This window comes from Rhinolophus hipposideros, assembly GCF_964194185.1.
Source record: "Rhinolophus hipposideros genome assembly, chromosome: 4".
NCBI classification, from domain to species: Eukaryota; Metazoa; Chordata; class Mammalia; order Chiroptera; family Rhinolophidae; genus Rhinolophus; species Rhinolophus hipposideros.
In genome coordinates this window covers 46,648,718-46,669,908 of record NC_138050.1, presented here as the reverse complement: position 1 = coordinate 46,669,908, position 21,191 = coordinate 46,648,718, and the positions used below count along the sequence as shown (strand labels likewise).

The window sequence follows — 21,191 nt, the reverse complement described above, 5'->3', positions numbered from 1 at the left end:
AGCATAAATAGGGATTTTGTAGAAATGAAAATGTAAAAGGGTAGAGAGAATATGGAAATGGATAAAGTGAGCATGCTGAAGAAAATGGAATACTCTAAATATGAAACTTTCTTTTACATAAACTTAGTGGTAACCACTCAAAAAAATCCAGAACTGAAATATATACTGTAGTAAAAGAAGAAACAGAGGGAAAAATTGTCACGTCCCGTGCGCCGAGGGTTGTGGGGAGCGAGGAGGGCAGCACAGGGTTAAGAAATGACAGTAGCCACGAATAGAGTGTAAGCGGGGCCAAGGGGCTGCAGCCTCAAAAACTGGCCCCGAATGGGGCCTGGCCCCCAATGGGGACTACGTATAGTTTTTATTATTTAGGTGGGGAAGTAAAGGAGATAAAGTTTGTCAATCTAAAGATCTGTGAATCCTATGCATTATAATAAGAAACTGATTCAAGCCAATCACTCTTGCCTGCAGGCAGCTTTACCATAAGTCTCAGGATGTATGTACTTCCCCAAAGGACAAAACCTATATGCATATGAATAGATGGAGAGCACATCATTGAATCTCTTCCCTTGCAGGTTGTGGGAAAGAATGAGGCCACAGAAGCAGTGTCTCCTTAGGCGAGGTAAGGTGGGGGGCTGTGCCCACCTCTATGAACCCTGTGGTTTCTCCTGTTGGTCCCCACTCGGCTATGCCTGGCTTGAGTTGTCCCCCCCCCCCCCGTGGGGAATCTTACTCGTCATAGGCTGACCAGACATCTTTCTGGGGCCAAACAGGGAGACATAAGGTGCAAGCACAAACGTGAAGCAAAGTCCCTGAAAGGATCCATCTCACAGACTCTCCTTTCTTTAGGGGCAGGTACAAGAGGACAGAAGGATAGGCTGCTGCGTGGCAACAAAAAATCATAGAATACCACCAAACAGACAATTGACAACAACAGAAAGGCAAAAAAACAATGGATAAACAGTCTTACCAGAAAACCAAATATAAAAGCATAGGAAATCCTCATATACCAATAATCACCCTAAACGTAAATGGACTGAACTCTCCAATAAAAAGGCACAGAGTAGCAGATTGGATCAAAAAACTAAACCTAACCATATGCTGCCCCCAAGAGACACATCTCAGCTACATGGACAAACACAGACTCAAAGCTAAAGGGTGGAAATTGACACTACAAGCATATGGTATCCAGAGAAAATAAGTGTAGCCATAATGATATCAGATGAAACAGACTTTGGGATAAAAAAAGGTACAAGAGACAAACATGGACATTTCATAATGTTAAAGGGGACTACATATACAACCAGAAAACATAACAAACATCAATATTTATGCCCCAATCAGGGAACACTGAAATATACAAAGCAACTATGAACAGAACTAAAAGGAGAAATTGACCGAAAAAACAATTATACTAGGGGACTTAAATACATCATTAACAGCTACGGATAGATTATCCAAACAGAAAATAAATAAATAGCAGCCCTAAATGACACATTAGATGAAATGGACATAATTGACATTTGTAGAGCACTTCATCCTAGAACATCAGACTATACATTTCTTTCTAGTGTACATGGAACATTCTCAAGGATAGACCAAATATTAGGACATAAAACTAGCCTCGGCAAATTTAAAAAGATAGAAATCATACTAAGCATATTCTCTGATCACAAAGCTTTGAAATTGGATATCAACTGCAAAAAAAAAAAAGAAGGAAACACCACAAATACGTGGAGATTAAAGAACATACTTTTCAAAATGACCAGGTCAAAGAAGAAATAAGAGGAGAGATCAAAATATACATAGAAACAAATGAGAATGAAAATACATCCTACCAAAATTTTTGAGATGCAGCGAAAGCTTTAAGAGGGAAATTTATATCATTACAGGCCTATCTCAAGAAACAAGAAAAACTCCAGATAAATAACCTCATGTTACACCTGAGAGAACTAGAAAAAGAAGACCAATGAAACCCAAGGTCAGCAGAAGAAAGAAAATAATAAAAATCAGAGCAGAACTAAATGAAATCAAGAACAAAAAGACAATAGAAAAATTAATGTGATAAAGAGTGGGTTCTCTGAAAAGATTAATAAAATTGACAAATCCTTGGCTAGACTAACTAAGATAAAAAGAGAAAAGACACAAATAAACAAAATCAGAAATGAAAGAGGGGCAGTTACCACAGATGCCACAGAAAAACAAACGATCATCCAAGAATACTATGAAGGACTATATGCCTCCAAATTCAAAACCTAGAAGAAATGAACAAGTTCTTAGAAACATATAGGCTTCCTAGGCTGAATCAAGAAGAATTGGAAAATCTAAATAGACCGATCACCAGTAAGGAAATTGAATCCATCATCCAAAACCTTCCCAAAAGTAAAAGTCCGGGACCAGATGGCTTCACTAGTGAATTCTACCAAAACTTCAAAGAGGATCTAATAGCTGTCCTACTCAAACTCTTCCAAAATATTCAGGAAGAGACAATACTCCCTAACTTATTTTATGAAACCAACATTACCCTGATACCAAAACCTGGTAAGGATAACACAAAAAAAGAAAACTACAGACTGATATCTCTGATGAATACAGATGCAAATATCCTAAACAAAATTCTAACAAATCAAATGCAACAGTGCATTAAAAAATTATTCATCACGACCAAGTGGGGTTCATCCCAGGAGCACAAGGATGGTTCACCATACGCAAATCCATCAATGTGATACATCACATAAACAAAATAAAGGACAAAAATCATATGATTTTGTCAAGAGATGCAGAAAAAGCATTTGACAAGATACAACATCCATTTATGATTAAGACACTTAATAAAATCGGTATAGAAGGAAAATACCTTAACATGATAAAGGCCATATATGACAAACCCTCAGCTAATCTCATAATTAACGGTGAAAAACTGAAGACTTTTGCTCTACCACATTCAGGAACACGACAGGGCTGTCCCCTATCACCTCTGCTTTTCAACATAGTGTTGGAAGTCCCCACCAGAGCATTCTGTCAAGAAATAAAAGGCATCCAAATTGGGAATGAAGAAGTTAAATTGTCACTCTTTGCAGATGACATGATGCTATATATAGAAAACCCTAAAGATTCCACCAAAAAGCTATTAGAAACAATCAACAAATGCAGTAAAGTTGCCGGCTACAAAAATCAACGTACAAAACTCCATTGCATTCCTGTATACTAACAATGGAATCTCAGAAAAGGATATAAAAGAAAACAACAATTCCTTTTGCAATTGCAACAAAAAGAATAAAATACCTAGGAATAAACTTAACCAAGAATGTGAAAGACTTCTATGCTGAAAACTATAAGACATTTTTAAAAGAAATTGAAGAAGACACAAAGAAATTGAAAGACATTCCGTGCTCATGGATTGGAAGAATCAACATAGTTAAAATGGCCATATTACCCAAAGCACCATACAGACTTAATGCAATCCCCATCGAAATCCCAATGGCATTTTTTAGAGAAATAGATCAAAACAATCATCAGATTTGTATGGAATCACAAAAGACCACAAATAACCAAAGCAATCCTAAGAAAAAAAAGCAATGCTGGAGGTATTACACTCTCTGACTTCACCTTGTACTACAGGGCCACAATAATCAAAACAGCATGGTATTGTCAGAAAAACAGACACACAGATCAATGGAACACAATTGAGAACTCAGAAATAAACACACATAAATATGGACAGACAATTTTTGACAAAGATGCAAAAACATACAATGGAGAAAAGACAGCCTCTTCAGTAAATGGTGCTAGAGAATTGGAAAGCCACGTGCAAAATAATGAAACTGGACTGCTATCTGTCACCATGTACCAAAATTAATTCAAAATGGATCAAAGACCTAAACATAAGACCTGAAACAATAAACTGCATAGAAGAAAACATAGATACTAAATTTATGGACCTTGGGTTCAAAGAGCACTTTATGAATTTGACTCCAAAGGCAAGGGAAGTAAAAGCTGAAATGAATGGCACTATATCAAACTTAAAAGCTTCTGCACAGCAAAAGAAACCATTGACAAAATAAAGAGGCAACCAACTGAATAGGAGAAGGTTTTCGCAAACAATGCCTATGATAAGGGGCTAATATCCAAAATATACAAGGAACTCATACAACTCAACAACAAAAAAACTAACAACCCAATTGAAAAATGGGCAGAGGACCTGAATAGACATTTCTCCAAAGAGTACATACAAATGGCGAATAGACATGAAAAAATGCTCATCACTAAGCATCAGAGAAATGCAAATAAAAACAATAATGAGTTATCACCTCACCCCAGTTAGAAGGCTATCATCAACAAGACAAATAGTAACAAGTGTTGGATAGGCTGTGGAGAAAAAGGAGCCCTCATACACTGCTGGTGGGAATGTAGATTTGTGCAGCGGCTATGGAAGGCAGTGTGGAGGGTCCTCAAAAAATTAAGAATAGAATTGCCATATGACCCAGCAATCCCTCTCCTGGGTATCTACCCAAAAAATCTGAAAACATTTATCCATAAAGACATGTGTGCTCCAATGTTCATTGCAGCTTTATTTATGGTGGCCAAGACATGGAAACAACCAAAATGTCCTTCGATACATGAATGGATAAAGAAGTTGTGGTATATATACACAATGGATTACTATTCAGAGGTAAGAAAAGATGAAATAGTACCATTTGTGATAACATGGATGGATCTTGAGATTATAATGCTAAGCGAAATAAGTCAGACAGAAAAAGTAGAGAACCATATGATTTCTCTGATATGTGGTACACAAACCAAAAACAACAAAAGAACAAGATAAAGAAATGAGGAAACAAAAACTCATAGACAATAGTTTAGGGGTTACCAGAGGGTAAGAGGGGAGGGGGCTCTAATGTAGAAGATTGTAAACGGGGTCTAATATATGGTGATGGAAAGAGAACTAACTCTAGGTGGTGAACACACAATGTGAGATATAGATGATGTATTACAGAATTGTACACCTGAAATCTATGTAACTTTAATAATAATTGTCACCCCAATAAACCTTAATTTTTTAAAAAAAAAACCTGTTGCAACTGATGACTAAAAAATTAACAATTTAATATTTTTGTGTATTACTTTCATATATTAAATGTGACAGTTAAGGAAGGAAGGAAGGAAGGAAGGAAGGAAGGAAGGAAGGAAGGAAGGAAGGAAGGAAGGAAGGAAGGAAGGAAGGAAGGAAGGAAGGAAGGAAGGAAGGAAGGAAGAAAATGAGAAACATAAGACAGAGATACCAAACATAAGATGGTGATACTGAAGCAGCAGTGTGTTCTAGCTTTCAATTTGTATTGGTGAAAAAACAGTCCCTTAGTGAGCCTGATCTGAACGTAGTATCTGAAACACAGATGCCAGAGCATCCTTATCTCTTTATAAAGCGGACCTGAGGGGCACGTTCCCTTAAGCAGTTCCTGAATGAGTATTTTTATCAAAATGAAAACTTAATAATTATTAGAATTTTAGTGTACCAGATATGTTTACTTCAACCGTACTTTCATTATGGGAGTTAGGGTGAAATGCATTCTATTTTCAAACTATACAGATAAAATTAGCTAGATCTGTAAAGAATGTAAAGGTGTTGATTAATGGAGGCCAAAGAGAATTTAATAAACAATACTGGTAAATTTGTCTTTAATTTTTTAACAACAGATTTTTGATGACTAAGAAATTCTGTCCCTTCTGGAACTTCCCTCATATAATTTCCCAAATAAGTCTAACAGAATGTTATTTGTGAAGTGTCAGAATAATTTCAACAGTTTCAGAAAACACTTTTCCTGAACACCTGCTCAAATAATTCCAAAATCACTCACCTTCATAAAATATATTTTAGTAAGAGTCTGGAATCCCTATAGACCTTTAAACATTTGGGGACTCAGAAGTAGATTTATCTGAATTTAAAATGACCTATATTGACAATTCATTTTTCTGTTTCACAAAAACTATGGACTGGTTGGATAGTGTCTTACGTCATGTTCCCTAGAAACAGAGTCTAAAACAAAGATACTCTTATAAGTGCAGTACTGAGGCAGAACTCGCAGGAAAAAGCGTAAGGTAGCCAGAAAAACAAGATAGGGAGGAAAATGAAGCTAAAGCAGGTATGATTTCAGGTCAGTTCTAGCATTAGCCTGATCTCCTGGGGGAATTCTAGTGCATAAATTTGCCTGAGTCTTTTTCACTTTAAGGCAAGGGAGCTGGGCTTTTGTACCTTGTACCAATTAGTCTTTGGCTAAAGGGCTACCTGGATCATGAGGAAAGGGAGTAAAATTCTCAGGCAACTCCAGGGAAGATAATTCAATAACTGCAATTCTGCAGAGAAGATAACTAACTCTTTTTCTTTTCATATTTATATAGTTATTTAGTTAGTTAGTTAGTTAGTTAGTTAGTTAGTTCGTTCAGGTGTACAAAGCAATGTAATAGACATTTACACCCCTCACAAAGTGATAACCTCCGCAATCTATTACCCCTCTGACATCGTATATAGCTGTTACAATAACATTGACTATATTCCCTATGCTGTATTCTATATCCCGTGACCATCCCATACATATATTTAATTATAGTTGACATTCAATATTATTCAGCTTCAGGTGTACCTCAAGTGCCAGGGAATAGACAACCCAAACTTATAAAGCAATTCTTGCCAAGGACTGGGCTGGAGGCACACCAACAGCCCTGCCCTAGCAGGTCAGCTTGATGCCCTAATTGACACTCATCATCTCCCTGCTCTACCATCTCCTCCAGATTGTCCTCACCCTCATTCATCACATCTTTTAGGTGGGTAGAGTGACAGGGTGACCAGATCATCCCTCAGGGTTCTAAACCTCCGGTTATTTAACAAGCCACACTTGCTATATTTTCCCATTTACAGTTAAGAGCAGGCAAGGCAATTTTAAGAAAAGCCCCATTGGATCACCTGAGTGCCAAACACTTGCCTCCTGTCCTCCCACATTATTCAGCAGCACCCCTAACTCCTCGTGATGATCACAGTAAATTACCCTGCCAGTATGGCAATTTCTTTTCTTTCCTTTTTTTTTTTTTGTTTTTGTTTTTGTTTTTGGCTTGCTGTTCTGTCACAAAGAGCCAAAAATGACCCCATGGCAGCTGTAGTTATAAGTTTAGCGGGAGGTTTACCCTGTTCCCTGGTAGAAGCATCTTCCCACTATGATCCAGAATCCTTAAACCCTCAAAGCATAATGTTGTAGGTAATGGAATAAAATACACTCAAATTGTTCACTGAAATTGATGGGGAGCAGGGGCACTTCTACCACTTTGTGGTCCCTGAACAACATTCATTTGTTTAATGTATAGACTACACTCTATAGTACTCCATCCTTGCAATTCTAATCTCCAAGCTGGATTTTAACTGTATTTAGAGGCCAATCTGTTACTCTATTAGACAGGCTGTTACTGGATGATGCCTTACGTGACAAGGATGAGTGGGTCCTATGGTCACATACCCACTGCCACTTTATTTGTCATAAAGTAGATACCCTGACTTATCCTATGTCCATAGATCAGTGAATAATAGTGCTGGCCAATGCACTGTAGAGAGTGACATGGACCAAGTTATTCTGGGCAGGTAAGGTAAGTCCACATCCATAAATATGTATCAAGAACAGGAAGCACAAAGCCTTGTTCCTTCTAGAATGGAAAGAGTCTAATGTAACCAACATGCTAAAAGAAACAAATGGTTGATCTCCTCAAGTGATGATACCACTATCTGGGGCTTAGCATCAATCTCTATTGCTAATAGGTCAATCAGAAGCGGCAGTAACTACCACCTTGGTAAAAGAGAGCCTAAGCTGTTGGACCCGTGCATAGCCTCCTTCTCCACCACCACAGCTGCTTCATTCATGAGCCCATTTGTGCAAGCACTAGGGCAGCTGAAGACAGAGGCTGAGTTTCTCCTAATGGATGCAGCATCCATTCACTTGCTTGTTTTATGACTCTTCTATAATAGGTGCTATCTGGTATGCATTAGCATGCAACACAAGATCTCCATACTTTTTACCAACTGTCATAAGTCTATTCACATGCCTCTTCCCCAGGTGCCTCAATTGAACCTTCCAGTCTTACCCTTTTCAGGAACAAAACAGCCAAACCATTCACCACAGCTCATGAGTCCGTGTATGTTTTCTTATCTTGGCCTACTTTCTTCTCAACACAAAGTGGATTACCAGGTGTACCACGTGAGGCTCTCCTGCTGGGAGGATTTCCCATATCCTTTAAGGGCCAATGCTGAGTGAGCAGTAGTGACATAATAATCCAGTTTTTGTTTGTACCAACATACCAAGCTAACTTATTAAAGAACAAACTCAGTTTCTGTTTTCTTCTTTCACTACATGCTTATAGGGACCCCTCATGAGTCCACAGGTATGAACTAAGAGAGGCATTCAAGACACAATAGGGGATGAAATAAAGACCTAGTCATGCAACATACTTGTGCCCGCTAGACCTGCTCGGTGTCAGATGTACGGGGTCTGACAATTAAGATCACGAACTCATCTTAGAAAAAGTGCTATATACCTCATTGCTGAACATTACTATGGTCACGTTCAAAGTTCTCCCCTTGGGAAGCCATGCACAGACACTAGCACCCAGTCCACCTTTCAAAGCAATTTTGGAACTCTTTTTATAGAATGGCCATCAGAGCTGTCATCGTATTACCCTTGATGTCCTGAATGACATCAAAATGTCTTCCTCTCAATATTTCCCTTACTTTGGATAAAGAAAACAGTCATTGGGGGCCAAATCAGGTGAGTAGGAATACAGTATTTGTTTACTGGCCAAAAACTCCCTTTGATTTTGTTCATTGGTGAGCTCCTTCGGGACCATTTTTGCACATACCTTTCTCATGCCAAGATTTTCAGTTAAGATTTTCCTGTTTCTCTATCCATGTTTACTTGATCTGCTATGCTTCTCACAGTTAGCCCATTATTTTGATGCACAATTCAATGAATTTCTGTAATGTTTTCATCAGTTCTGCTCATTACTGGACACCCTGATCTCTCTTCATCAGTGACACATTCTCTCCCCTCAGAAAAACACTTAATTCATTTGTACACTGCCGTTTTCTTCATGGTATTATCCCCACAAACTTGGACTGACATGTCTCTGATTTCACTGCCACTCTAACAAGAAATTTAATGTTTTTTCATTGCTCTAATTCAAGCTCAGAAATTTTCGTGATGGCACACAAAAACACGCAACAATAATGAACACCACTCAGCAAGATACCACCATAAGTCGACATGAACACAGCTGTGAGACACAGATACAGCAAGGCTATGAAACCTTACCGAGCTGTTTGTACAGTGCTGCCAGTGTAAACATATGGTGGCAAGTTCGCGAAATCAATTGTCGGACCTTGTATTTCCCTTGGGCTCAGCTAAATTTATGATCTGAAGAATCGAAGAACTCCTGTTTGTGACGGGTAGTTCTAGTTGCACAGTCATTTACTATCTCATGGTCTGATTCTCAGTCTATATCAAAGACCAACAGTGTACCAGGAGCTGCTTTTTGAATGATGTATAGTTCTCTGATGAAGACAATATGGCCTTGCTCCACAAGCCCAAAGTACTGCACCAGAACTCTCCCATTGAGGCTCGCCTGAAACTCTACACAGCATCTATTTAGACCATAAATAATTCTAGTACCATGGGGTCTGCTGGTTCATATAGCCCAAGAAGCAGGGATGCCAACAATGCAACCTGGATCTAATACAGAGATTTCTTACTATGGACTCCCCTTGAAACTGGCAGTCTTCTAAACCATTCAGTAAATGAGGCAACCTAGCGTCCCTAAGGGCAAATTATGCTGTCTCCGAAACCAAAAGAGACTTACCAACTGTGGCTCTTTCTTAGTGATAGAGGGCTCAAGGTGCAATTATCTGTTCTTTATTTTGGAGGGAATGTGGCAGCATGCCACTGATCACCATACTCCTAAAAATATCATTGATGGATCAGATGCCTGAATTTTTACAGACTACATTTTGCACCCTCATGTTTTACCAGGGAATCTGGAATGCTTGTCAATTGCTTAAAGTCTAATTAATTTACATAATGGGTATAATGAACCAACACATATTCTGTGAAATGTCCAGATGATCCAGATCCTTTTGACTATATTATGACAGAGAACAGAAGAATGAATGTGGCGAAATCATGAATTTAAACAGTTGTCAATCCCAGGCAAATATGAATTTCTTTTGATCTATTTCCTGAGATATTGAAAACTCATCAACCAGATCAATAGCATTTACCTCTGAAGTTCAGAAATTCTTACAAATAAGCCCTGTGAGTTCAACATAAAACTTCTAGCTACAAGAGATGAGGCACACTACCAAGCAGATCCTCTGGCATTCACACTTCACTTTAAATTAATGATTAAGTAGCTTGAGTTTGTAATTTTCTGTTTTCAATGCATTAATGATACTGATCAATAGCCATCAATTCTACAATCCTCATAATTACCATTTCCCCTGTAATTGTCAAATATACGAGCAACTGCACTAGCCAGTACATCAATTCCAACTATTTACCATCACAAGTCACTACAACTGAAAGTCTTAGTATTTTCACTGCTACACATGTTAGAAATTACCAATTATCTACCTGTCACCAGCTGAATGGTGGGTAATCTAACTGTAGAATCCCATTCTTAGAATTGGCTTCCTAATACCACTCCATTTCTGACCCCAAGCATCTTAGCTGAATTCATAGGAAACTGAGTTTGAAATGAGAATTATTTTGCAAGTGACGTAATGAACAAATACTCTCAGGAAAAAACCTATGGGAGAGTGAGGGAAGCAGAACTGGCAAGGGTACAAGTTAAATATCAATAGAGTTTCTAGTGAAGTCTAGATTCAGCCTGATGCTACAGGAAGCTCTGGAGAGGAACTGTACCACAGAGCCTACCATGCCTTGAGGCTTTAAAATTGGAGTTTGTGAATCCTCACACTTTTCAGTCATTGGCCCCTGGAACTCTGAATGAGGTAGCTCCGATACCCCAAGGCAAACTTCTGGGGAAATCTGTACTGAGCTATTAGGAGCAACTAGATGATGGGGGAAATGAACCAAACCAATAGATCAGGGTAAAACATGGGCAGTGTCAGTTGTAGAAAAATAATTTAAGAAATAAAAAGGAATCCCCCTTATAATGGAAAGACTTATAGGCAAGACAAGATCATGATGACAGTGTAAACTTTAGAACACCAAATCCCTTCTAAAATCAGACAGAGCAACTAGAATATTAAAAAAAAAAAAAAAGCGTATTTAGAATCTTCATCAAGGCATCTTCACAAACCAAAGATTATGGTACAGGAGGAGCGGGCAGAGGACTGCAAATCAAAAACAACAGGAGAACCAACAGAAGAAGACCTATATAACATCGGCTGTTTAGTAGAGAGAAAATAAAGGGGAGTTCTAAGATTTGTAAGAATACAAGGACTCAGAAATGATCAATACTCTCAAAAAACGTGAAGCCACACTTAATGGAAAGCTTCAGTAAGCACAGTTACCTGCAAAACTATGACATAGCTCAAGAAGAATCCAACATGGCAGAATAGGTAAACACTGTGCCTGCCTCCTTCCATGACCACATTAAAATTACAACTAAATTATAGAATAATCAACCTGGAGAACCATCTGAAGACTTGCTGAATAGGAGTCATATAAATAATGACATAAAGAAGATGCCACATCGAGACTGGAAAGATAGGTGGACACGCAAAACAAGCTGGCCCCACCCCCACGTTTGGTAGTTAAGAATCAAGAGGGATATCTCAGTTGCAGAGGTCCCTCTTGAGGAACAAGGGATCCCAGTTCCACACCACGCTCCCCAGCCCAGAGCACCTGTGCCAAGAAGAGAAGGCCCACAACATCTGGGTGTGAAAAATGGTGGGATTCCATCCATCTGGGTGAGACAAAAGACTGCGGGAAACCCTGGCATACTTAAAGAGCCTACACACAGACTCTCTAACTAGCAGGTACTCCCCCTGGGCTCCAGTGGAGGGACAGCAGCTTGGGAAGTGCCAGAGACATGTAGGAAGAGATTGAATTTTGTGGCTTCAGGACAAGGGCCAGAGGAACAGCCACCCTCATTCTCTGAAGCCTACAGTTGAGTGCCATATTTCCTGTGTTGAGCCCTCCCCACATGTGGCCAAATCTGGATCAACACTGGCATCGTGAAATCCACTCATTCCACCCTGGTGACTCCCTGACACCCCACCCTACCAAACTCATGCACTTCCAGACACACTTTCAGTAGCAAGCAGCCAGCCCCAGCCTGCGCTGCAGTCTTTTTTAAACAATTCTCAGGAGGGCACCTTTTGGCCTTGATGTGCTCTGAGCCTTTTAGTGAATGGCCCCAGGTCATCACTGGTGCCAAACCTGAATCTCCGTTACCCTGGTAAACACCATTAGCCTCACTCTGGTGAAACCCTGTGGCCCCACCTTACCTAACTCGTGTACTGCCAAGGCTCTTTCAACAGCTGAGCCTTATGGGCAGCTGGCAGGTGGCAGCAGGCCTTGAGGTGCACTGGGCCTTTGGCTGAGCTTCTGCAGGCCTGGTACTGGTGACAGCCAGCCTCAGTTCCCAACATGGTCTCTCCCATGCACCTCCAGGTCCAGTATAGGCAGCAACCAACCACAGATTACTTTGTAGCTCCTCCCAGGTAGCCCTGGATGAGTCACAGGTAGCATCTGATCTTGGTTTACACAGGAGCCCCTCCCAACATGCCCCAAATCCAGCACACCAGTGGCTAACTCCAAACCACAACAGAATACCACCCAATTAGCCCCACAAGTGGCACACCCAATGGGTGGTCTCAGCAGGCACTAGAGCCCACTGGGGCAAATCCCACTCTGTGGGGTCAGCCCCTGTACAACAACTGGTACACTGTGGTCATGGCCAATCCTCATAGTCAGTAAGTGTAAGGATCAATCCAACCAACTGATGTGCCAACAGCAATCAAGCTTCAACTACAACAGGAGGGCACACACAACCCACACAAGGGACACACCAGGAACATCTGGCTCAGGTGATCAGGGATACCACACCAATCGGCCCCATAGGACACCTACTAAATAAGGCCACTCTACCAAAACCGGAAGACATAGCAGCCCTACCTAATACATAGAAACAAGCACAGAGAGGCAGCTAAAATGAAGAAACAAAAAAATATGTCCCAAATGAAAGATCAGATCAAAGATCCAGAAGAACTAAGCAAAATGAAGACAAGCAATCTACTAGATGCAGAGTTCAAAACACTGGTTATAAAAATACTCAATGATCTCAGAGAGAATTCAACAAAGACATAGGAGAAAAAAAAACAAAGACATAGAAAACATAAAAGTGGAGACAGAAAACATAAAAATGATATGAAGAATACAAGAACTGAAATGAAGAGTACACTAGAAGGAATCAACAGCAGATTAGATGAAGCAGAGGATCAAATCAGCAATTTGGAAGATGAGGTAGCAGAAAACATACAACCAGAACAGAGAAAGACAAAAGGATCCAAAAAATAAGGATAGTTTAAGGGGCCTCCAACATTTGTATTATATGGGCACAAGAAGGAGAGAGAATGAAGTTGAAAATCTATCTGAAGAAATAATAACTTCTCTAACCTGGCAAAGGAAATATACATAAAAGCCCAGGAAGCACAGAAAGTCCAAAACAAGATGAACTCAAAGAGGCCCAAACCAAGACACATCATAATTAAAATGCCAAAGTTTAAAGACAAAGAGAGAATCTTAAAAGCAGCAGGAGAAAAGAAATTAGTTACCTACAAAGAAGCTGCCATAAGACTATCAGCGAATTTCTCAACAGAAATTTTGCGGGCCAGAAGGAATTGGCACAAAATATTCAAAGTGATAAAAAGCAAGGATCTACAACCAAGATTACTCTACCCAGCAAATCTATCATTTAGAATCAAAGGACAGATAAAGAGCTTTCCAGATTAAAAAAAAGCTAAAGGAGTTCATCACCACCAAATCAGTAGTACAAAACATGTTAAAGGGACTTTTTATAAAGAAGAAAAACATCAAAAATATGAATAATAAAGTGATAATAACTACTACATTTTGATCAACAATTATTTTAAATATAAATGAATTAGATGCTCCAATCAAAAGAGGTAGGGTGGCTGAATGGATAAGAAAACAAGACCCTTACATATGCTACCTACAAAAGACTCACTTCAGATTGAAAGGTACACACAGACAGAAAGCATGAAGAAAGATATTTCCTGAAAATAGAAATTTAAAAAAATAGCTGGGGTAGCAATTCTTATACCAGACAAAATAGACTTTAAGACAAAGGCCATAACAAGAGACCAAAAAGGACTCAGTAATTCTACTTCTGGGTTTATCCAAAGAAACCCAAAACACTAATTCAAAAAAACATATGCATCTCTATTTTCACTTCAGCATTATTTACAGTAGCCAAGCTATGGAATCAACCTAAGTGTCCATCAATAGATGAATGAATAAAGAAGAAATGGTACATATATACAATAGAACATTACTCAGCCATAAAAATAAAAAAATGAAGAATGAAATCTTGCTATCTGCAACAACATGGGTGGACCTAAAGGGTATTATGCTGAGTGTAGTAAGTCAGACAGACTTATATGTGGATTCAAAAAAAATTAAAAATAAAAACAAATAAAAACAAACAAATGAACAAACAAAACATAAATAACCTTATACAGAAAACATTTTGATGGTTGCCAGATGGAAGGGAATTAGAGGGATGTGTGAAGGGAGGAAGGATTAAGAGGTACAAAATGATAGTTGCAAAATAGTCATGGAGATGTAAAATATAGCATACAGAACATAGACAATAATACTGTAATAACTATGTATGGTTTCAGAGCGATACTAGATTTATCAGTATGATCACTTCATAAGTTATATAAATGTCTAATCACTATGTTGATAATACTATGATAATAGATAATACTATGTTGTATACCTGAAAGTAATATAATATTGTATGTCAACTTTAACTGGAAAATTTTAAATTATTAAAAAGAAAAAAAAGAACCCTCTTCCAGCCTCTATCACCCAATTTCAAAGCCACTCACACATTTTTAGGCATTTGTTACAGCAGCACTCCACTTCAGAGAACCAAAATCTGTAATAGTTGGCCTAGGCTGCCTTAACAAAATACCATAGATTGAGTGACTTGAACAACAGAAATTTGCTTTCTCATAGCTCTGGAGGCTAGAAGCCCAAGATTAAGGTGCCAGCAGGGTTACTTTCTGGTAAGATCTCTCTTCGTGGTTTTCAGATGGCCACCTCCTGGCTGTGGCCTCTCATTGCTGTTTTTAGTGTACAGGTGGAGAGAAAGAGAGAGCTCTGGTGTCTCTTCCTCTTATAAGGCACAGATCCTACTAGATTATAGCTTTACTCTTTTGAACTTATTTAACCTTAATTACCTCCTTACAGGTCTTATCTCCAAATACAGTCACATCAGGGATTAGGGCTTCAACAAACTAATTCAGGGGGTACACACAATTCAGACCATAACACAGCTCTTAAGCACAATCATCAAAAACAAGATTCATAGAAAGAAAATATGATAAACTGGACATCATTAAAATTGAAAATATCTGTGCTTCAAAAATGCCAATGAGAAAATAAGACAGGACACATTGGAAGAAAGTAACTGCAACCCAGATCAGCAGTTGCCAAGGGCTGACAATGGAAGCACATAATTGAAAATAGGCATGAGGGAACTTCTTAATAGAAATATTTTAAAATTGGATTGTGGTAATATTTGTGTAATTCCATTGATGTATTAATAATCGCTGAATTGTATACACTAACAATGGGTGAATTCTGTGGTGGGCAAATTATATCTCAACAAAAGTGTTTAAAAATAAAATGATATCAAAATATTGACCAGTTATAAGCAAGGCTTGATTCATTGTGTTTTTCTTTAATCTCCTAAGATCCTTAGCATATAGCAATGCACACAAGTCCAGAGAAATAGTTATTAAATAAATTGATGAATAAGATAAAGTATCACCCTTGCTAACAAAAATAATAGACTAAAGGGTTTCTTCTCTGTGAGAACTGGTGCGTGCTGAGTGGAAATGAAAAAGGAGGCTTTAATTAAAAGAGAGTCTCCTTACCAAGATGACAGTCTTACAATTTGCAGGAAACTTACATATCCCTTAGAAGCTCTTTGCAGTAGTCCAAATAGAAGTACAGATGCATTAAAAGAAATGCCTAATGGACATACCAATAACAATAATTTAACACAGAACTATTCTCCTGGTCATGAAGGGAGCTACAATGCTTCTGCTGATCTCTTTGATGATAGTGATAAAGAAATGGATGTTGCAACAGAAATTACCAAAAAATCACAGGATGTTTTGTTACAATGGGGAAAGTCTTTGGCAAAAAATCATACAAAATCTGATTTTTCACCGAAATCACTTTCTGAAACCTCCAGACAATCTTCACAAAAATTATCCTTGCAAAACATGTCTGCCACTACGTACTCAAAAACATACTCTTCACCTCATTTTCAGTCAGATTTAGAAAATGATTTTGAAGATAGCCAAGATTTTGTTCCATGTTCACAGTCAACTCCAGTTGCAGGATTCCACCAAACAAGAATTCATGGGATGAAAGGAGCTTTCAAGAAACTACCTGCCTTCTATTTAGATCTTGATGTTAACTATAAAGAAACAAAGATTTCGTCTGAAAATGAGGCACAGCAAGCCACCTCCAGCTGTCCAAAAAATAAAAAAACATCCAGCCAGAAATCCAGAAGCCCTATTATATCTGATATTGCACAACCAGAGGTTTTCAACAACTGTCCTGTTGCTGAGTGCCTTGATTCTGACATTGATGAATGGGTCCCTCCTACCACAAAAAAAGTATTTCTTTCAGATATGTTCAGATTGCAAACCATGGGTGTAAGGAAATGCCCTGCTGCCTGTACTCCTGATCAAAAAGAGTTACCGAGAAAGAAACCGAAATATGTCCAACAAAGAACTGATAAACATTTAGTTCAGGAGTTAAATTTAAAGAACATTCTTTCAGCGGTAGTTACAAAACAGGAAACACCTAACTATAGTAGTACAAGTTCAGGCTGGATTTCCAATGAGTCTGTTTTGGGACTTGATTCTTGTTCAGAAGTCAAATGTTGCCTTCCATTTTCAGAAAATTGGCCACCTTCAGTGCCTGAAACTAAAAGCGCTTGGTCTCCTGAATTGTTTTCATAAAAAGTTATCAGAACCCAATTGCTGAAATTTTACAGTTAAGTCTGTGTTGAAACTTTTGCCTCCACTGGCATGGAACCCATTTTGAACATTTTGAACGAGGTTCTATTTGTGCCTTTTTAAATGTTTGTAAAGCCATTATTCTCAGTGTTTTATCCAGAATACTCGGATACAGATCATTTGACACTTTATTCTATATTGTTGATTGTACTTTAGTAATATTGTTAATTTTCCTTGTTGAAAATGTTTGTTAAAAACACATGTACATTCAGAAATAAAGCTTTTGCAAACCAAAAAAAAAAAAAAAAAAAAGAGAGTCTCCTTTACCATTTTAAAGAAAATTGTTCTCTTCATATGAATCATCTAGATATCACTCAGATAAGACCCTAATTCTTTCTCCATTATTTTCTGTATTTGAACTTTTAACAGTTTTACCAGGAGGAAATGACAAATGTTAGACAAAATAGAACACTCTGACTTACATACTTGCTTTTACCATCAAAACTTTAAATTCCTTATCAGAAGTAATACTGGACACTTATATTCCCACTATAATATAACTGATATATCTCATTGCTATATAAAAAAATAAGAAATTTCACATAATAATATCGATTGTAAAAAAATATCTCTCACATTTTCTACTTCTGAAATATCAGAAGTATTTGTATTTGCTTGGATTTTCTCTGGAAATACGATTTGTAGAAATGAATTTTGAAAACCTGAAAAAATAAAAAATAAAAATAATTAATAACTGTATCTTAAACTTGACTAAATATTTGTTCAGGTTCTTTCATAAGATTCACTTAGTATACAAATATGAGTCGTTACTGTATACTCCTATAAAAATCTTGGAAACAATTTAAAAATAGACAAGATAGTTCTGAGAGACCATAAAATGTGCAGGGCATAGTATCTACTTACACCTGAAGTAAACAGAACTAGACCTGTTCCTGAAGTAACTGTTCTTCTAGTTCCTGAAGAACTAGACCAAAAATAATCAAACATATACTTCAAGAAAACTTTCCTGAATTAAAACATTTGAAACAATAGACTAAAAAGCACACTGTATTACAGGAAAATCCAACAATAATTAAAACAGACTATTCTACTAGTTGTTGGCTGTCTAAGACAAAGAAATAATGCTATGGGCATACGAGCATATGAGAAAAAAAAATCACAAGTGACATCGGCAGCAAGGGGTCTTCCTGGTCTCTCCCTTTGAAGTTACAACAAGTTGGACAGCTATAATTCAACAAAGGATTCCCTGCTCAACACAAAAACACAACTGAGAAATTGGCACATTGGAATATCTGAAGGTGGGTGAATCAGAGAAAACCAGGTAGGAGGGACAGAAGAAGAATGGAGATGGGTGCAACAGATATAGACCGGAGCTCACTGCCAGACTGGGGAGCAGGGAAGGAATCAGGTTAGTGTGCACACTCTGCAGCCCTAGGAAGCAGAGGTAGAATCAACATTCCTGCCTGAGTGTTCAGTACATACTGTGGCTGAGCCCAGTGACAGGGGCAGAGACAGAGCCCAGAGGTGTGGCAGCTGTGGTCTAGCAGCCGCCATTACCAGATAGAAAACAAAACCCCAGACCTGTAGCCACCTCTGCTTAGCCTTCCAGACCTTGCCTTCCCTCACTCTCCCAGAGCATGGGCTCCAGCAGAAGTTGAAGCAGTGAATGTCAGGTTTCCCAGCACACTATCTGCAGCCCTTAGAACTGGACAAGCAGAAATGTTCCTTCCTGAGAGGTAAGTACAAACTGCAGCTAATGCTAGTGACAGGGGCAGAGATAAAGAGGTGTGGCAGCTGAGCCACCATTACTGGGAGCAGAAGAAAGACACAAATGCATGAACTGGCCCCTTCCAGCTGACACCACCACCATTATCATGGTGCAGCCAAATGAAAGCAACTGGGACATCTCAGACAGTACAGCACTGTTGCAGTATCAAGTTGCAGGAGAGAGTCCTGGGATTTCACAGGCTTGGGACCCAATCACCCACCACATTCCCCCACAGGGGTGGTGCCCTGAGACCAAAGCAACCTGGTCACAGAGGGGATGCTCACCTACCAGGGAACATGGGACATTTTCCACCACCCCATAGAGATCCACGACATCCTAGCAGTGCAAGAGAAAATAAAAACTTGCAATTGAATGCTACCTACTGGAAAACAGAATCAACCTGCTAGATAGAGAAGTGCTAAACACTCTTCAAAAAACAGATTTCATTCCCAAAAATACTAGGCAGAGAAAAAAAATTCATTAAATATCTTGAATAAACATGGTAACAAGGCAACTTAGAAAGAAAATGAAAAAATCTCCAGAAAAATAAAAACATGGAAATTGTGATTTAAATGACAGAGAGTTCAAGATTGCAGCTCAAAAAAACTCAACGAGATACAAGAAGACTCAGATAGGCAGTTCAATGAACTCAGAAACAAAATCAACGAACAAAAAAAGAGTACTCTACCAGAGATTAAAACTTAAAACTAAAAACAAATAGACATTCAGGAGATGAAGAATTCAATAAAAGAGATGAAAAATAAACTAGGGAGCTTAGGAAATATTGCTGATCAGCAGGAGGAAAAAAATTAGTGATATTGAAGATAAAAATCTAGAAATGATACAGATGGAGGAAGAGAGGGACTTGAGGGTGAAAAAAGAAAGAAACAAAGAACTCTAAAAAAACTATCTGACTTCATCACAAAGAACAATATAAGAATAATGGGTATACCAGAGTAAAAAAAGAGAGGGAGAAGAGTACAGAGAACCTATTCAAGCAAACAGTTGGTGAGAACTTCCCAAACCTATAGAAAGAGCTAGATCCTCGAATCCAAGAGGCAAACAGAACACCCAATTATCTCAATCCAAAAAGGCCTTCTCCAAGGCACATTATATTAAAACTGTCAGAAATTAACAACAAAAAAACAATTCTCAAGGCAGCCAGAGAAAGGAAGACAGTAACTTATAAAGGAAACCCAATTAGATTATTTACAGATTGTTTTTCAGCAGAAAACCTACAAGCTAGAAGAGAGTGGAATCTAATATTCAAACTATTGAAAGAGAGAAATTATCAGCCAAAAATACTATATCCAGCAAAGTTATCCTTTAGAAATGAAAAGTAAAGACTTTTCCAGACACAGAGAAGTTGAGGGAATCTACCACCACAACACCTGCATTACACGAAATATTGAAGGGGGTTGTTCTACTTGACACAAAAAGACAAAAGGATACAAAACTATGATAAGATGTCTCACAGATAGAACCAGGAAACTACAACCCTTATTCAAAATAGGGTATTATATATTTAAATATTACATAAAGTTTAAAGGAGGTAAAAAACATTTTGAAAAAGAGAAGAACACAATAGATACTGCAATTTTGAGATGAACTCACACCATGAAAAGGGATAATTTGTGACAACACATAAAAGGGAAGAGAATAAAGGTCTGAGTTTGCACAGGGAAATGGATATAAGATTCAGAAGAAAAAGGCACTACTGTACGTATATATGAAACTTTCTTTTAAAAAGCCTAAAGATAACCACACACAAAAATGTAAAACAGAGACATATAGCATAAAAAGAGGAAACAGAGGAAAAAAAATCATAAAATACCAGCAAAGTAAGACAACAGTTACAAACACAAAGGAAAAGAAACAATGAAGACAGAGAGCTACCAGAATTCATTATTAATTAATTAAATGGCTATAGGAAATTCTCATAGATCAATAATCACTCTAACTATAAATGGAATGAACTCACCAATAAAAAGGCACATAGTTCAAGACTGGATCAAAACACAAACTCAACCATATGCTGCCTTCAGCAGACACATCTCAGCTGCAAGGACAAGTATAGAGTCAAAGTATACAGGTGGAAAATGATACTCGAAGTAAATGCCA

At 38.2% G+C, this 21,191-nt stretch overlaps 2 protein-coding genes across 2 annotated transcripts in view; one reads left to right on the top strand and one right to left on the bottom strand.

Annotated features, from left to right (window-relative positions):
- The window catches only part of ADAM32 (ADAM metallopeptidase domain 32), a 147,036-nt gene that overhangs the window by 116,141 nt on the left and 9,704 nt on the right, over window positions 1-21,191 (bottom strand). The window contains exon 2 of the mRNA XM_081045781.1: window positions 17,918-18,003. Within this exon, the coding sequence (XP_080901907.1) occupies window positions 17,918-18,003 (86 nt within the window). The remainder of the gene's footprint in view (window positions 1-17,917; window positions 18,004-21,191) is intronic.
- Window positions 16,145-17,284, top strand: LOC308496588 (DNA damage-induced apoptosis suppressor protein-like; the record flags this gene model as incomplete). The annotated part of the gene is made up of 1 exon (XM_081046117.1): window positions 16,145-17,284. The coding sequence occupies one exon, from the start codon at window positions 16,145-16,147 to the stop codon at window positions 17,282-17,284; it is 1,140 nt and encodes a 379-aa protein (XP_080902243.1).